The sequence below is a fragment of the Neocloeon triangulifer genome, unplaced genomic scaffold (assembly GCF_031216515.1).
Source record: "Neocloeon triangulifer isolate White Clay Creek 2 clone unplaced genomic scaffold, ASM3121651v1 ptg000002l, whole genome shotgun sequence".
In the NCBI taxonomy this organism is placed as follows: domain Eukaryota; kingdom Metazoa; phylum Arthropoda; class Insecta; order Ephemeroptera; family Baetidae; genus Neocloeon; species Neocloeon triangulifer.
In genome coordinates, this window is record NW_026775545.1 from 2,612,690 (window position 1) to 2,631,594 (window position 18,905).

Here is an 18,905-nt window from a genome sequence, read left to right on the forward strand (position 1 = left end):
TTTATCGTTCATTTATAATTTTTTACAATCTTAATACCCTCTAAAAACACTTGCAAATTATACGTATCTAACAAATCGCTTCCAATGCTCCAGAATTTCAACAGTGTTTTTATTAGAGAAAAAGAAATTTAAGAATCTTGCATTCATGAGAAATTTTTTAAAAGAGAAATTTTTAGGTAAAATGGTGCAGTTGCTTACTTAGTTACTGCATTTTCCTCCTCCAATTTGATTTGCAGCCTTTTTTGCTAAAAGTGATGTTTTTCGGTCAACTTTTGACTTGATTTTAGCCAACACACTGCCTTCGTCATCCAAACCAGTTGAAACCAGTTAAAAATATTTGCAAGGCTTTTTATTATTCGGAGAATTTCCTCCGCGCCTGGCAGCATCACAAGCAGCTGCTAAAATTTAAGACACTAATTGGGTTTTTGTATTTATAATTTATATAATTATAAACAAACTAAATTATATTTTTTATTGTAAAATATAAATTTAAAGCAATTTTTTTAAATTTATATTAGCAAAATCATTACCAAGTTCCACAATTTGTTTGCTCAAAAGAGAGAAAATGGATTGAATTGTAGCGAGTTTCGGCCGACAGAACCGCCGCTTCACACCTCCCACCACCGTCATCGAGGAGGGCGAGCCAGAGCGATAGAGGGGCTTAATGACAAATTGACACTATTATTATGCCATTTTTATACGCACTCAATCATCCCCAATAAATTTCAAAAGAATTTACTAATGTATTTATGCTTTTTTCCATTGCCTACTGCGTGGACAGCGCTATAGGTAAGAACAAACTGCGGATCATTATGGAATTGAGTAAAAAATAATATGAAGATATATTTCCAAAGTTGAAAAATCATTTTGACTCAGAATTGATTGCATTACTATGGTCTAGGAAATTAATAGGAAATTGATCTTCCAGAAATAAAATTTTTATTCATTAAAAAAAGCATTAATTCTTTCTAGTTCATCAGGCCAACACTACTGCATAAAATAAAAATCACATACAGTAGTTCTGCTACAAATATATTTTTCTTCTTATCAATTGTAAGTTTAAAATTTAACAGGATTGTGAAAAAGATTGTGAGATATAATTATTCCGTCATCCAATAAAAAAGGTTATTTTAGTGCCGATCAGGAAAAATACAGTTATTTTATTAATACAAAAAATAATAAGAGAATTATGATCTTAAAAATTTATAATTTAATATTTAAATGATTTGAATTTTAATTGCTACAGAAAATAAAATAATTAAGGAAATGCAAATAATAATCGACAGGCGCCTATTTGAATTATAATCCAAAGAAAATTTCTGATTAAATAGAAGCTCAGAATAAATATACAAAATAATTGATTGTACATTGTCACAAAATAAATTTATTTGCTATCAATTTCCTCTTTAATTTTTTTAACAAGCGCCAATTCTTCCGACTTTGAAATGTTTTCAACCTCCTCATCATTAGTTCCTGCACACCAGAGAATCGCTAATAAATACTGTGCCAGAGTTTTGCTCTCGAATGTCGATTTTCCTCCAGCAATCGTCACGATTCCCATGCCATTAACTTTCCACTCGTCCTCTTCATCTCTAGAAGACAACGTTTCCCCAGCAAAGTGTTGCAGAGCAATTGCCTGCAGCTGTTCCAACCTCTTTTTCAACTGCATTCGGATAAAGCGTTCACCGCCGATTCCCTCCCTCGTTTTCATTTCAAACTTCACTCTCTGCGTCAAAATATTTTGACAGAGTTCGGACAATGTTATTTCAGGATTTTCTGTTGTAAAATTCGCAACTTGAACCAAATTTGAAGGGTTTTGCAGTAAATCCTGCGCTTGCATGTGCTCGATTTTGGCCAAGAGTTGCGCGCACTGCTCGTCGTCAAAGTCGTGGTGCATTTTGAGCAGCTCGATTTGCTCGTCGCGTTGCAACTCGTCGATGGTCAAAAGTTCCACTTGAAATTCGCCCAACGCCTCAATTATTCGCTGCTCGTCGCAGGGCCGGGCCGTGACCCAAAGAGGGATTTTCTCTTTGGCGATTTTCGCCAACATTTGCAAAACCGATTCCCTTTTTGAAAAATCCACTGCGTCAAAACCGTCGAGCAAAACGATTTCCTGGCCGGGGCTGAACTCCCGGCCCTCGTTTTTGGCCTTGCTAAACTCCTCGATGAACTCCTTCACTCCAAGGTCCCAGTTGAAGTCCTTCAGAAAGTCGAATTCCTTTGGCACGTGAATTTCCGTCACCAGCCCCAATCGCTGCCTCAATTTATCGGCCAGGTGCTCCGTCAAGAGAGTTTTTCCTGAACCAGACGGAGACGAAAGCAAACAAATTTTATAGTCGGAACTTTCCTCAAAAGGCATTTTTCCAACAGAGTCCAATTTGAAAATTTCCTTTATCATGTGTTTCAAAGCCAGGGTGACGTTTTTGATAAAACTCTGACGCACGCCTTTGCGACCTGGTTTCGGTGAATGATCGATGAGGAGGAACGGGTTCGGAAAGTCCAAAAGGTATTGCAAGGTGCTCCAAAACTGAGGCTGTGTCTCGGTGCCATCTGCAGTCGTCCTTAGGACGTCCATGAACACTTGTTGCAAGTGGAGGTTTCCGCTTTGCAGGTCGGCTGCACTCATTGCATTGTGAATTACTGATGTGGCATCTAAAAAATCATATTATTAATTAAAAAACAATTCAGTGAATTTCTAGTGGTCTACTCGGACCAACCCTGTTTCATTTTTAAATTTTATAAATAACAATTTGTTTAATTACCATCGCTTGGTAGAATAAGGCTTAGAAGGCCACTGTGTGTAGTACCACATCTTTGTAGATCCAATGCTTCAGGAATTTCCCCCTATGAAAATCATCAAAATTATTGTAACTTTATTTCTCATTTGCAACAATGGCTCGATCGCAATCATTTTCAAGAGCACTCGCCGAGAGCAGATAATGAGAGAGCCAAACTGCACGACAAAAGTGCTGTCGGCGCTTTTCTCACAACTCGCGCCGCCGCTCGCTCGCTCGCGTTATTGTAATAGGCACACGGTTTACAAGCCCCGCCGATGAATGGACACAAAACGCGAAACGATTCTCGATCCCCAGAGATTGCACACAGCTAAGGTTTTTGTATTAATTAGTGTATATTTCCCTCGGCTGCAATTTAAATGCAAGGGAATTCAATTACGAATTTGTTTTTCCTTCTTTAAAAATTCATGGGCTTTTAATAGTTATTTGTCCAATTAAAAAGCAAGCTAATTTTAAATTTGAAGCTAAGAATTTGAAGGCAATTAAATTGATACAGCAAAGCAAATAAGTAATTTAATATTTAAATTCAAATGCAACTGTTTTTGCAATTAAACCGTTTCTCTCACAATCAGTGGAGAAATTGGAATTTAATTAAAATGAAAAACTCTGCTCGCAACAAATTACTTTGTCATGCGGAAAAAGAAATTTACAAATTACAAAACTTTTGAAATTTTTATGAGCGCTCTGAAACAAAAATTTACCAAAAATGTTGTATATCATTTTAATAATTAATTGAATATTGAATTTAAATACGAAATTATTTCTGCCATGAAATTTGTATTTCAAAGATGACACAAAATGTATGATTTTTTTCTTACTTTGTGATTTAGAAAAAAAATATAATCTAAAATATAGCGCTCATATATCACTAAATTTATAAATTTATGTTGATATTTTTTAATTGAGCATGGTTAATAAATCTAATTGTAAATGGTAAAACAAATATGATCACAGATCCCCTTGTTTGGAAAATGTCTTAGGTGCCCTGAATGACTCATGGACTAATGGTTGGAGAGGTTTCAATACCTTCATTCACCTCGTTCCTTATCAAGTCAAAAAAATGTTTTCTGTATTCATTAAAATAATTGCGTTGTTTCACCAGCTTATAGCTACTTCACTTAATGCTGTGATGTTTCTAAATATACACACTAAAGTATATGTCACATTTTGTAATTCTTATCACAACGTCTGAGTTTTCATCTTTAATTTATGTTTATTTATATTAATTACTCAAGTTTGCTAGAATGAATTGGGAAAAAGTAAGAAATGCATTTGATAATTTAAAATTATTCAATTTTTTGAATCCCCTAAAATAATTATTTTCATTTATTTCTTAATTTACTAAATCCTTTTTTATTTTCTTTGCAATTTTGATTCTTCAAATTAATTATTTGGCATCAAATAGCAATTTAAGAACTTTTTGTCACTTGGCACTTTTAAAACGAAACGTTCAGTTTTTTTTTGCTATATCATTTATTGATCACATGATTTAAAACCGCACTTGTATAAGAACTTTCCCGTCCGGCTGTTGGTTTTCTCGACTTTCGCGTGCAAGTGTTAAAGTGCGCGGCGGCGACAAGTTGCTCATTAAAAGTTTGCTTTGGTGAGTGAAACGCGCGGCGAAGAAGTGGTGGTGGTACACGGCTTTTTTCTCTGATTTCAAGTTGGCACACGGATTTCTTGGTAAAAATGGAAATTAGCAGGGCGATGCACAAAAACAGGCAGGACAACATTCCTGACGCGCGCGGCAGTTTTTCGGTTAAGGAGAAAGAATTAAATTGTCCAAAGGTACAAAGTGGAGCACCTCGGCAATTAAACGCAAAAAGAAAAATAACCATTGGCCACTATGGCGACGACGGAAGATTTTCACTGCGCTGTGTGTTATTTAGTAAAAACACGCACGCACACGGCGCGTTATGAGCCGAAGAAAAAGTCGCGAGAAAATTCTTGCGACACAGACCATTTCGTATAATGTGCGCCTCTCCGCACCGAAATTGAGGATTAAATTAATTTGCGGGAATTGCCACTTTGTGCACGTGCACCACTTTTTAGGCACGTACGCACCTCACCTGACACACATGAAAAAGGACATTCATATTCATCATTTTCTTAACCTTTTCATTTTCAATAAATTTAATTGATATTTACTTAATACAACAATATCGACGGCATCTCAGATATGATCAAACTGTGTAACAACCACACTCAGTTTTCGCGAAATAATAAAAAGAAATAATTCAAATTACTCAACCTGTTGTTTGAGAATCACAAGCATTCTTTTAGCATGTGCCATTTCCTTGATGTTAAGTATTACTTTCATTTTTATTGCAATGAATTTTTGTTTGCCAAAATGTGTTAATTGTGATTCTTTATGAAGATGAAAAAAATCGAGAGTGTAATCTTTCATTTTAATAATACTGGCTGATAAATTTTTGAGCAAATTTTAAAAATTATTTGAAGTTTTCTTCCGTAATTAAGCTCTTTTGTTTTTATTTAACAGCTTTTTCTAATTTGAGCTTGCAATGTTTTTGCACAAAAATGATCATTTCTCCAATTGATACAATTATTATTATATAATAAATAATTCAAATCCGCCATCCATAACTACCGTATGAATTCTTCTTTGCATATTGAGTTTATTTAATTTTGTTTTCCGTGTGTGTAGAGAAAATTATGAATTATTTCATTTTAATTCAAGTTGCTTATCTTAACTTAAAATAAAAACAAATCATTATAAAGCATCACTGGTACTAATGCAAACTTAATTAATATTATTTAGAAAGTGTCAAAGAGAGATAAATTCTACTAATCAATGGATCTTTTGTGGGGGTTGCATTTGTACGAGTTGAATGAAAAAAGGGAGGCCTCTTTTTACAATCTGCACCAGCTCCTCGTCGCTCAAATGGCCTTCGGAATAGATGAACATTCTTTTTATAAGATGCGATGGTTTAACGTTCAAGTTGCTTGGGTCGGGCATCAGTTGCTGAATTTTTTGCCTCACCAAGAAGAGGTTGCTGGGCGCTCGGGGGGTGTTAAATTTGGAAATTAAGGCGACTTTCAGCCTCTGGTAGTCCGTCTTGGTAGGGCTGGTGAACTCGTAGACCCAGAGCGCGGTCGGCTCGTCGAGTGCCTTGATGGCAACCAGAAATTTTAACTCGTCGCTAAGGATTCCGACGTGGAAGAAAAACTGCTCGGCCAGCTCAAACCATTTTTCAGGATGGTTTTTGTAAAACGGAGGCAGGTTGAGTGTATTAAAGCGGCTGAAATAGTTTTTAAATAAATAAAATTGGTTTTACATAAAATTTAATGAAACAAGATAAATAAAGAAGTAATAATCATAAAAAAAAGAAATATTTTGCAAATACATCAAATTGTATTTCTAATAATTTTGTATTTTACATTTCAAGTATTAACCATGGTGTATCAAGATAAAACAACAATAATAATGCACTTCTAAAAATGCCAACTTGAGTGTTCATTTTCAATAAAAAAAAAATTAAAAATCTTAGCTTACGTATGGCTTGCGTAAGTTAATTGAGACGTCATGTTTTTTACTTCTTTTTGCTTTCATGAATGACTAACATGGTGAATCTTCGGCTGATAATAAAACACATTTATGATAAAAGTACTGCATTATTGGTTACTGTGATTAATTTTTATCAGGGACACCTCATCGCCCTATAATCAGGCTTGAGGCTTGATAAGAACTTGGAGGCAATCAATGAAAAATCTTAATTTAGAATTAATATTAATTATATTTTTATTTATACAGGTTTAAAAAAAATACAATTTTTACTTACAATTAGTCTATGGGTAGTAAGTTGATCAATACAATAGGGCATGAAAACTACTTGCTCACCGCCGATGATAGCGTGTCAGCAACCTCATAATTTTTATTAATTAGAATGTTTAGAACACATCGTTTGAACATAGAATCGTTCAGAAAATATTAAAATTAATATATACCTAATGAAGTGTAATGTATTAATTTTGAATTGAAATAAAAAATACCCTGCTATCAGTTTCAGTTAGCTGTTTACTAGAATTGTATATTTATTTTCTTTTCTCTCAAGTGATTTTTTCATAATTGATTGATACCATTGACACTTAATATGAATTGAATCGAAAAAGTATTGTTAATTTCAACTGTTCATCTTCCACTTTGAAATTCCAAAGCATATCAATTGAACATTGCATTAATACTGATCACGAAAAATAAAGAGGCAAATCATTTTCATTAAATTACTATGCTACATTTGCTAAGTTTAAACATTATTCATTACAAGTGGGTATATATTTACACAAAGAACAATTATTTTGTTTATTTTTATCCTACCGACAAATATACCTTTTATATTTCTCTCAGGTTTATAGAATGTAAAAAAAACTTGCAAATATTCACAACATGTTGCTTCCAATGCAGGCACCAGACTTGGAAGCATAGTTTCATAGTTTGTAATTATTTTGATAATGATATTATGCTGTAATTTTCCAGATTGTGGAATATCGTGATTATACGTCATTAAATAATTATGCGCTTTTGAACAAACAAAATAATCTCAAAATTAATATTTTCGCGGAGAAAGCAATCATTTAATGAAATTATTTGTGGCAAAAATTTGTCATTTATGAACAAAATAATTATTTTTAACAACTTTTATCCTCTTTATTGAAATTAATTAATTGTTCTTAATTTTCTCTCTCAAATATCCCATACATCTGTGAAAAATGTTTGGTTGGCCAACAAATATGGCAGAATTGTGATGAAATGAATGCCACAATTGATCTCCACCTTTACTTTGATCATTATAATGACTGGTCATGATTTCACATGCTCTTCTCATATCATCATAGCAATGTGGTTCAAATTTGATAATTTGGTCAACTTCCTTATTTGAAAGCAATAATGCTTCGACCGCTAAGTACTTCGCCAAAGTTTCACTGACCACAATGATTTTGGTATTTTCAATGGAAAAAATTCCGATGTGGTTAATTTTTTTTACCATCTCATTGTTGCTGAAGAATTTTTTATTCCTTGAATCTTCCTTTGCAAAATAAACTAAAGCGCATAATTGGAGGAATTTCATTAGTTGTTTATACATAGGATCAAATTCCACGCCTTTTCTAGTTAAACCCATTCGGGGTCCCTCCATGACATCTTCAACTCTTTGTGTTACGAGCTCCTTGCAAAACTTGTAAAGATTTTTGTCTTTCCTTGAAGTGTCTGGCAAAATTGATGTACGATTACTTCTCTCCCTCTTGGCCTTTTCTTCCTCCTCCTTCTTCAGTTTTGCGGCGATTTTGCGTAATATCCATGGAGATTGCAGCAAGTCTTGAGCTTGCCATTCGCGAAATCTCTTCTCTTGAAGTTCGTAGTTCGTATCATTCGCCAAGCAACGCCTAAATAGCACGCGTTGCTCTTCATCATTCCATCGATCGATTCCCAAGCAGTTGACATTTTCTTGCACGCGCAAATCAGCCAAAGTTCTCAAAATGTTCAATTTTTCATGTGACCTCGAGCCAATCCAAACAGAATTTCCGCACTCTATGAAATCTGGGACCAACATAAGCATGTTTTTCTTAACTTGATTGTCCGCAGCATCAAAATCATCCATGATTACGATCTCATCTTGGAAAACGTCCCGCTCAATATGTTGTTGGTAGTGGAATTGCTTGATGAAACGTTTGGCAGAAGCAAAGCATGTATCTTCGTGCTGCAGAAACTTGAAGTCTTCTAACATGTTAATAAATGTCATTGATCGTTCGTTTTTTAATTTTTTATCTAAGTAATTGATTAAATATGATTTTCCCAGCTCTGGCAGCGAGTGAATGAGCCACACTGACGGGTTGGAATGCTGTGTAATCGCCTGGAAAAGATCTTCATGTTTGTCTATATTTTTCTTCTCACCGTTTCTTTCAATATTGAATCGTGTTGCAATTGGTTTTGGATATTGGATGTTGAACAAAAGTGGTGCAGTGCTGATATACTGGGGCTCAATAGCGAAACTCTGAATGGGCTCTGCAGCAGTTAGATTGGGTGTAGTAGACTGCACTGACGCACTGGGCTGCTCTCCCTCAATCGTATCTTCCGTTAGGCCCTTGAGCACTGGCACGGGTATTGTACTTACTTTTAAACTTTCAGCTGATTGTAGAATTTCATAGAATACTTGTTGATATGATGTATCAGAATCCACAGATAGTTCAGCTAGCCGATTCCTGAAGAATTCTGTAGCGTCTGGCATAAATAAAGAGCAAATTTTTAACTTCACTTAAATTAAAATTCACTGTTACGCTAATTTTTTTAAATTATTCAAAAGAATAGTATAAGTTTATTGAAGTTTATTAATCTGTGCGTTTATATTCATTTTTAAAATTTAATTTATCTTTGTTAATAAGTATACTCACTCTCTTGGGGTAAAATTAAAATAACAAGGCCGCTATGCATAGTTCCACTTCTGCATGTTCGAGAAGGTATCTGCAATTGAAATTTCATTGATTATGCAAATGATAATGCCTCATGCAGTATTTTGGCTGTAGAAATCATAGCATTCACTTTTTTCGTACTCACAGCAAAATCCATATCTCCTTTAAGCTTCTCATCTCGCTCTTCCTGAGACTTATCCTTGTGCAAAAATATACATACTTTTGGCTTCCCTACGTAATTAGTCGTTGATGCGGGGATCAAAGGGTATAAAATTTCTTTTACAGGGACAGCTTGAATGCTGAAACTCAAATTTTCCTCATCTCTAACTCTCATATCCGCATATATCTCTTTTAAATTGTTTTCTTCTCTTATAGAGAGTTTTGTCACAATGCAGATGAGAATAGCAGCATTTGAATTTTCTCTTTGCACTGAAAAATCCTTTTAATACAGGCATGTCTTGAAAATAAACTAAATACGAACTGGATATTTCTAGTTCATTTTTGGTTCTGCATCGGTTGATATCAAAGGCCAGTCTCGATTTCAATTCTTTTTGCAAGCCATGACATTCACAATCACGGGCTTTACAGTTGCAATAGAAGTGAGCGTTTTCTCCTTTTAAAGGAACACCAATTTCAGAAGTGAAGTTGTAAATAAAACTTTCTTTAATCCGCTGTCGTTGTTCAATGTTTTCGATTCCTGGGACTCTATAAAATAAATACCGGAGCATGATTATTATTATTATTATTTTTTAGTTACTATGCATATGTGTGTATTTAGATTTTTTTATTAAATACATTATACATTATCTACATTAATATATTTTTCAAAATGTGCTTGAAAAAAGAATAATTAATTTAATTTCATAAATTTTAGTCAGACTTTTATACTTTTACCTGCAGATTTTGAGGTCTGCATAGTGAGGGTGTCGAAAAAATTTAGCCTCAACTGTTATTCCTACACCATACTCTTTATTTTTGTCTTCTGCGTATCGGCTAACTCTGGTCAGGAACACAGCCAAATCCACATCACATTCGAGCTCCTCAATGCTTCTGGTAAAAGCCTGCACAAGGAACGTACCCTTTCGATCTCGTACACCATTTGTAGCTGTGTTAATGAAAATGTTTTTTGTAATATAAGAGATGCGAGGTATGCTTAAGAAGTCTTACTCTCAACGCAAGAATACGTAATGATCCAATTAATGGCGTTTGGGCCTAAGGTTATTCTTACAGCATTTTTATTGGAGGGCAACTTCTTTGAAACTAAGAACGTGCTTAATCTTTCCTCTGTAGTTTCGTTTAGATTTACAGTGAGCCCCATTTGCGATTGCTTTTCCAAGATGTGCCCACGGCAAGCCTGTTAAAAATGGAAATAATAATCTACAAAAAAAAATTCAAAAACTTCAATACTCACCGCCACAAACACCAGTTTGAGTTTATTTTCAAAAAGGTTCCTATGAAGAATTTCCGACAAATTGAATGTTTCATCCTTCTTTGTTTTTTCGTCTATTTTATCAGTCGTGAGTTGTCCATCAGGATATCCATGAGTTGAAATAAATATGACAAATATATCGGGCTCTAGAAGAGTCATTGTTATATCAGTTTTAATTGATTTTTTAAATAATATTGAATACCTTCTTTTTCCTCAAACAGTTTTTGCATTTTTATTTCTTGACTAAATAAATCAAGAAGTTCATTTTTCGTCGGAGAAATAGCCTTGAACTTGCAATTCTTCCGTTTATTAAATATACATTGCAAATATTTTAAATCGGCTCGGACATCTTCTGATCTATTAGTGTCTTGATTAGCCTCTTCAAACATGTAATATACGACCAAGACCCATGTCCTATTGGGAGTTCGATATTCAAAATAAATTAAGTGTGATTGAAAATAAATGTTACTTCAAATCTGCGTGGAATGTTTCTCTTCCGTGATAGCAAAAATCGTGTTTTTGTGAAGGATCAACGTTTGGTTGTTTATCTGTGCCTAAATTGATCAAATTACAGCTATTTAATTGATCAGTGTGCCAAAATACTATTTACTCTCATGAGAGCTGTCTTCTCGTGTGGTCGAATCATCTTGTGCTCCTTTACTATTTGCTGCAATCCGAGAGTCTACACTGATCCCAGCCATGTTTAATCCCGATTTGAGTTCAGGGGGTATATAATCTAGAAAAATAAAATTGAACAAAGACGTTCGTTAAGTCAACGATTATACATATATTATAATTAATAATATTTAATATTGTATACATTTAACTTCATTAGAAAATAAATTAAAAATCCCTTGCAAAATTATAATTTTTTTAAATGGAAAATGATTTGAAAATTTATATGAATGTGAAATATTTGGGGTGATTTGAATTTAAAATTGGCTTTACCTCGATTATTATGTTATGTGAGTTGTTTAGAAAAACAATATCTTCATGTTTCTACAATAAACAACACACAAAAACCGCCGAGGAAAAGCCGATTTTATATTCAAATCACCATGAATCAACCCTCGATCGTGAAATTCTACTACTGAAGTGAAATATTTGATTTTAAAGACTATGAAGTAAATCTTAATCATCACAATTAATTATGATGAAAACGGAGGAAAAGTATGTAAGAATAACAAATTGATGTAGACTTTCAATATTTATTTCTGCAACTTTTGAAAATATAGATAAAATAATTATCTCCCTTGCAAATATTTTCAACCGCACCAAATTCAATTGTGCTTGTTTTGAAGCTTCATTTGCAGAAACTCACGTTGAATTTCTTTAAATTAAATTATTAACAAAATTTCGCTTTCATAAAATCATCTTCAAGCCTTAGAAATTTGATATCTTTAATTAATTTAATTTTATTTGAGCTTAAACTATTGTAGAAAAATTTAGCTTCATTATAAATTATTTTTTGTGATATCTATTAATTAATTTTCCTCCTGGAGGCTTTAAATGCCTGCTAAATTATTATAAATTAATATTAATTAAAAGCATCCAAATTGGAAAGCTAGATACTACATTATTTATTACTACCGAGGGTTATTCTTAAGGTTAATGAAATACGAAACAGACGATATGCAACCGGTGTTGCCAAATGATCGGCAGCGAGGACCTTTTTTCAGCGTCATCTCCATTCTATTTATCTCAAGAAACCTACAAATGCATGCACAGCAATCCATCATAATACGTATAATCCGATATAATATCTATTTAGTGGCTTGCTTGAAAATAAAAGGTATTTTTAAAAATTATATGATTATATGTTGACCGCCCCAGGAGGAAAGATAAATTCTTAAATAATTTAAAAAAATAATAATCAATAAACTCTAATTTTAAAATTAGTATCAAAGAAACAAAAATATTAAAGGCAAAATACGTTACGTTTTGTATTTTTTAGATAGGAAGTTCTCGCAACGTCCTATCGAGTGCAAATTCGGTCAACTTTTGACTTGATTTTAGCCAACACACTGCCTACGTCATCCAAACCAGTTGAAACCAGCAGTTAAAAATATTTGCAAGGCGGTCGACTTTTTATTAGTGGGAGAATTTCCTCCGCGCCTTGCAGCATCACAAGCAGCTGCTAACATTGAAGCCACTAAGTGGGTTTTTGTATTTATTTTTATATTTAATTAACAAAATTAAAATCTATTTTTTATTGTAAATATCAATGTAAAGCAGTTTTTTCAATTTAAATATTAGCAAAAACATTACCAAGTTCAACAATTTGTTTGCTCAAAAGAGAGGAAATGGATTGAATTATTGCGAGTTTCGGCCGACAGAACCGCCGCTTCACACCTCCCACCGCCGTCATCGAGGAGGGCGAGCCAGAGCGGTAGAGGGGCTTAATGACGCAATGACACTATTATTATATATGCCATTTTTATACGCACTCAATCATCCCCAATAAATTTCAAAAGAATTTACTAATGTATTTATGCTTTTTTCCATTGCCTACTGCGTGGACAGCGCTATAGGTAAGAACAAACTGCGGATCATTATGGAATTGAGTAAAAAATAATATGAAGATATATTTCCAAAGTTGAAAAATCATTTTGACTCAGAATTGATTGCATTATTATGGTCTAGGAAATTAATAGAAAATTGATCTTCCAGAAAATTAAATTTTTTATTCATTATAAAAAGCATGAATTCTTTCTAGTTCATCAGGCCAACACTACTGCATAAAATAAAAATCACATACAGTAGTTCTGCTACAAATATATTTTTCTTCTTATCAATTGTAAGTTTAAAATTTGACAGAATTGTGAAAAAGATTGTGAGATATAATTATTCCGTCTTCCAATAAAAAAAGTTATTTTAGTGCCGATCAGGAAAAATACAGTTATTTTATTAATACAAAAAATAATAAGAGAATTATTATCTTAAAAATTTTTTAATTTGATATTTAAATGATTTGAATTTTAATTGCTACAGAAAATAAAATAATTAAGGAAATGCAAATTATAATCGACAGGCGCCTATTTGAATTATAATCCAAAGAAAATTTCTGATGAAATAGAAGCTCAGAATAAATATAAAAAATAATTGATTGTACATTGTCACAAAATAAATTTATTTGCTATCAATTTCCTCTTTAATTTTTTTAACAAGCGCCAATTCTTCCGACTTTGAAATGTTTTCAACCTCCTCATCATTAGTTCCTGCACACCAGAGAATCGCTAATAAATACTGTGCCAGAGTTTTGCTCTCGAATGTCGATTTTCCTCCAGCAATCGTCACGATTCCCATGCCATTAACTTTCCACTCGTCCTCTTCATCTCTAGAAGACAACGTTTCCCCAGCAAAGTGTTGCAGAGCAATTGCCTGCAGCTGTTCCAACCTCTTTTTCAACTGCATTCGGATGAAGCGTTCACCGCCGATTCCCTCCCTCGTTTTCATTTCAAACTTCACTCTCTGCGTCAAAATATTTTGACAGAGTTCGGACAATGTTATTTCAGGATTTTCTGTTGTAAAATTCGCAACTTGAACCAAATTTGAAGGGTTTTGCAGCAAATCCTGCGCTTGCATTTGCTCGATTTTTGTCAAGAGTTGCGCGCACTGCTCGTCGTCAAAGTCGTGGTGCATTTAGAGCAACTCGATTTGCTCCTCGCGTTGCAACTCGTCGATGGTCAAAAGTTCCACTTGAAATTCGCCCAACGCCTCAATTATTCGCTGCTCGTCGCAGGGCCGGGCCGTGATCCAAAGAGGGATTTTCTCTTTGGCGATTTTCGCCAACATTTGCAAAACCGGTTCTCTTTTTGAAAAATCCACTGCGTCAAAACCGTCGAGCAAAACTATCTCCTGGCCAGGGCTGAACTCTCGGCCCTCGTTTTTGGCTTTGCTGAACTCCTCGATGAACTCCTTCACTCCAAGGTCCCAGTTGAAGTCCTTCAGAAAGTCGAATTCCTTTGGCACGTGAATTTCCGTCACCAGCCCCAATCGCTGCCTCAATTTATCGGCCAGGTGCTCCGTCAAGAGAGTTTTTCCTGAACCAGATGGAGACGAAAGCAAACAAATTTTATAGTCGGAACTTTCCTCAAAAGGCATTTTTCCAACAGAGTCCAATTTGAAAATTTCCTTTATCATGTGTTTCAACGCCAGGGTGACGTTTTTGATAAAACTCTGACGGACGCCTTTGCGACCTGGTTTCGGCGAATGATCGATGAGGAGGAACGGGTTCGGAAAGTCCAAAAGGTACTGCAAGGTGCTCCAAAACTGCGGCTGTGTCTCGGTGCCATTTGCAGTCGTCCTTAGGACGTCCATGAACACTTGTTGCAAGTGGAGGTTTCCGCTTTGCAGGTCGGCTGCACTCATAGCTTCGTGAATTATGGATGTTGCATCTAAAAAATTATGTAATTAGTATTATAATTAAAACAATACAGTGAATTTCTAGTGGTGTACTCAGAACATTCCTGTTTCATTTTTAAATTTTATAAATAACAATTTGTTTAATTACCATCGCTTGGTAGAATAAGGCTTAGAAGGCCACTGTGTGTAGTACCACATTTTTGTAGATCCAATGCTTCAGGAATTTCCCCCTAAGAAAATCATCAAAATTATTGTAACTTATTTTTGTACAGCCGTGTTTGATAATTTTTTTAATAGCTTGAAAAATATATTATTTTTGTTTTTAAAATTAAATTTATAATTTATCACTTACAGTTAAGCATTATTACATATTTAAAATTAGACGCATATAAAATAAACTTATAATTTGGCTTCGTTTTAAAATGTCAATCGCTGGAAATTTTTACATAATAACCCCCTTCAGCCCTTCAGCTTATTTCTGTATTATTATAATATGAATTTACCATAACGTCAGTTCCAATGAATGGATGGTTGAGGAACAGGCAAATTTTTGGCTTTCCAGTCCATCTCTTGTTCTCAGGGCCAATCAAGCTGTACTGGAAGTCCTTTATTGAAACTCCATCTCCTTTTTTTGAAGTCATGTAAAACTCTAATGTTTCCTCGTCCACATGCATTGGGGCGACAACGCAAATCAGAACGCAGCCGTCCTCGCTCACCTCTCCTTGCACTGATAGGAATAATTTTTATATTATTGAAATTTTAATTATTTTTCTTCTTACCAGCAGAAAGCAAACACTTGTATTTTGAATGGCACTGGACGTTGAATTTGAATTTGTTGGCAAATAATTTTGCGAGCTCCCTGGCTTTCATGTTGTTCCCTCGCCAGTAAAAATGCGCCTCTTTTTTGCTGAGGCTCCTTTTCTTTGTTGAGTACCAATCGTAGACAAAAGTTGTTTCCAAAGGCCTTCGAGTTTCTACGTCGGCACTAAATTAAATTTTTTAATTGAATATTTTTATACAGTTCAAATAAACTTTTTAAATTTTAAATAAGAAAAAGTACCTGGAAATTGTAAACTTTCTGTGGGGGAAAATCTGGATTTGCGGCGTGCAACCGTACTCGCGTTTTGCAGCTTTGTCGTGCACAAGTTTCATGACCCTGGTCAGGAAAACTTCCAACTCGACGTCCCATTCAAGATTATTCAGACACTCGCAAACTGCGTGGACCAATTGCGTTCCGGTTTTATTTTCTCTCAAAGAAAAAGATCCTTAAAGTGTTTTGTTGTTTTTAATAAATTATTTTAACTTAAAAAAATATACCTTCCACACAGGAAAAGACTATCACAAAATTTGGCAAGTTGGGTTCAGTCGTGACATTCACTGCGTCTAAATTTTCCCCCGGCTTCAGATCTTTGCTGAGTCTATTAACCCCAGTCGGAATTGCGACGGAATCGTTCATGTCAACGCGGTTTTCAGTCATGTCTAAAAAATCTCCTCTGCAAGCCTGCGTAAAGTGTTGATGTAAACAGATAATTAAAAAAAAAAAAAATTGTTTTACCGAAACAAATACTAATTTCAAACAGTCCTTCAAAAAGGGGCAACTGAGTTTTTCCAAAATGTCACTAACAATTAAAATTTCATTTTCATCAGTCATAAGCAATCCTTCTTTGTGTCCGTGCGTCATTATGAAAAGCGCAAAAACTTCCGGCACCTCATCTGAAAGTTTTAAATTAGTCAATTTTTTTTCATCAAAGTTTTCTGCATACCTTGTTGAAGGTCAAACTTTGCTTGCAATTGTCCGAGACTGTTATTTCCAGACACTGGTTTGTTCTCCAAAATGCCATAAAGCTCCTCTTTTCCAGGAGACATTCGTCTGAAGCGACAATTCCGCCGCGATTTAAAAGCGGTCTCTAAATTTTCCAGATCTATTTTGTCTCCTTTACTTCGGTCGCCCCTTTGACCGGCAAAAGTGTAATGAACCACGCATATGCAAACGCTAGGAAAATAAAACATGATTAATAATTTTTATAAAAAAAAAAAAAATAAACGCAAGGATCTACGTTCTAGCATTCTGTTCAGGATCGCCGTTCCAAAATCCTAATTTTGGCAAAGAAATGCTCAGACTTGAATCTGCATCTCTTCCTTGCGTTTCTTCTGAAAAAAGCACATTAAAATAAGAATGAAAAATCCTTATTTGATTTTTTTTTTAAACTTTATTTCATAAAATTAAAATTTTTAAAATATGTATTCATTTGTTAGATTTTTATTTCGTTGAATTACCTATCAATTTTTCACTTGATGGGACTAATACCCTCTTCCCAGCGTCTATTGATGGTTGGTCAACCTCGTCATCTTCAGCCATGTTTACTTTTCATGCCCTGAAATTTCATATATTGAATTGATAATTAATGTTGTTTATTTTTTCACATTGTCACTAATACATTGTTTAATTTTAATTGTTGAAATGAAATTAAATAAAATTTCTCAAATTTATCTTGATTTTGCTAAATTTTTTATTTGCAGATTGCAGAGGAAGGATCATACTGAGTGACCAAGAGCAGGGCTTTAAGGTAGGCCAAGCAAATTTTTAAATATTTTTTTATTTTTTATTTTAATGTAAGAGATATTTGGGTATTTGCTAAGGAGAAGCGATTTCTTTTCTAGTGCAAGACTAATGCAATTCTAAAATTATTTTGTCGTTGTTTAAATCAAATCTAATTTTTCCCTGTATGTGTATATTTATACATTATTCGCATGAATCTCCCACTAATCGGTTTTTATTTTGATCAAACGCCCAATTTGTGTTAGCCTGTGGATGATGAAAGCGTATCGGCTCATCAGCTGATGCAAGACAGGAAACGCCGCCGTCAAAATTTACAATCGCTTTTTTTAAACATTCTAAAGCTAGTTGCGATTATTCTGGAGCGGAAGGAAAATGTGGCTGTAATGATTAAATTTTGCTCGCAGCCGCAGTAAGAACATCCGATTTTGCGACGGTTTTATATCAAAATATTAATTAAAATTAAAAACATTTAAAGGCAACGGCAACCCAATTATATGATGTTTTTCACGGGTGCGGCCGCCGCTCCTTTGGCTTATCTGGTTTGAAATTTTATCTAGTAAGAATCCCAAAAAATCGTCCCATCGGTTGAGCAAGGCGAAATAAATACAAAACAACTGAGCCGGCACTCGACAGCATAAAAACTGAGCCACCAGGAAAGTCGAGCTTTAAATTCGCGAGGCCCCAATGCGCGTTGGCAAAGGGCCTTGAACAGGGGCGGCCGGCGGTTTTGCTGCTGTTGCTGACGAGAAACAAACGCTCGGGAATTTAAATAGCATCTCTTGAAAGAATAAATTTTCACTTTTGACACTCCATTAATTGATGCGAAAAGAACCGGTGAGTTTGTCAAACAAACATTTAGAATAAGTTTGAAGCAACAAGCTCTCATATAATTATGTAAGGGCCTCATCACATCTTACGTCTTCATCTCTAAAAATTTAAAGCTTTTCTGAAAGAAAAAAATAAACTTATACCTGTGAAGGCGACGACGTAATCAGTTCAGATGCTCTTTACTAGTCTATTTTGTTTAGTTCAAATGTTGGACTGAAATAAGAAATGGAGAACCGCATCAGACGGGTGACTCACACCAGCTGGCGCTATTTCCCCTCGTTCCCCACTTTAAGAACCAGCGGTGCAAATTTAAGGCCAACTGACGTGGACCAATAATCATTTAAAAAGTCTCACTTGTAAATATAATGACCGATTGCGTTGTTTTTAAAATTGAAATATTGCAACACTTGTTGTTTGAAAAAATTTTTATTGGTTACTCGTACAGAATTAAAAAAAAAATATTATAATTATTTCTCAATGCCGATAAAATAACATACTAAAAGGT

At 34.4% G+C, this 18,905-nt stretch overlaps 3 protein-coding genes across 5 annotated transcripts in view; 1 reads left to right on the forward strand and 2 right to left on the reverse strand.

Moving 5' to 3' along the window:
* The window catches only part of LOC132202104 (SWI/SNF-related matrix-associated actin-dependent regulator of chromatin subfamily E member 1-like), a 122,656-nt gene that overhangs the window by 27,462 nt on the left and 76,289 nt on the right, over positions 1 to 18,905 (forward strand). For both annotated transcript variants that reach the window (XM_059628849.1, XM_059628869.1), the window contains exon 2: positions 17,533 to 17,579. The gene's annotated coding sequence lies outside the window, so the exon portion shown is untranslated. The remainder of the gene's footprint in view (positions 1 to 17,532; positions 17,580 to 18,905) is intronic.
* Positions 1,233 to 18,694, reverse strand: LOC132202094 (uncharacterized). 2 transcript variants are annotated; one of them, XM_059628816.1, is made up of 11 exons: positions 18,544 to 18,694; positions 17,290 to 17,387; positions 17,070 to 17,163; positions 16,776 to 17,005; positions 16,568 to 16,725; positions 16,330 to 16,513; positions 16,073 to 16,277; positions 15,792 to 15,997; positions 15,516 to 15,739; positions 2,763 to 2,844; positions 1,233 to 2,652 (listed from the first exon to the last, which is right to left on the reverse strand). In XM_059628816.1, the coding sequence occupies exons 2-11, from the start codon at positions 17,369 to 17,371 to the stop codon at positions 1,385 to 1,387; spliced, it is 2,733 nt and encodes a 910-aa protein (XP_059484799.1). In that variant the 5' UTR covers positions 17,372 to 17,387; positions 18,544 to 18,694; the 3' UTR covers positions 1,233 to 1,384. The 2 variants fall into 2 exon arrangements, with proteins under 2 accessions (XP_059484799.1, XP_059484809.1); XM_059628826.1 differs by lacking the exons at positions 1,233 to 2,652; positions 2,763 to 2,844 and adding exons at positions 13,310 to 15,044; positions 15,161 to 15,242 and having other exon boundaries at positions 18,544 to 18,693.
* Positions 6,542 to 12,735, reverse strand: LOC132202088 (uncharacterized). Its single transcript, XM_059628804.1, has 11 exons — positions 12,586 to 12,735; positions 11,258 to 11,383; positions 11,117 to 11,201; positions 10,850 to 11,061; positions 10,630 to 10,793; positions 10,386 to 10,572; positions 10,113 to 10,323; positions 9,700 to 9,923; positions 9,364 to 9,647; positions 9,201 to 9,270; positions 6,542 to 9,030 (listed from the first exon to the last, which is right to left on the reverse strand). Exons 2-11 carry the CDS (start codon positions 11,346 to 11,348, stop codon positions 7,475 to 7,477), a joined length of 3,084 nt encoding a protein of 1,027 aa, XP_059484787.1. The 5' UTR covers positions 11,349 to 11,383; positions 12,586 to 12,735; the 3' UTR covers positions 6,542 to 7,474.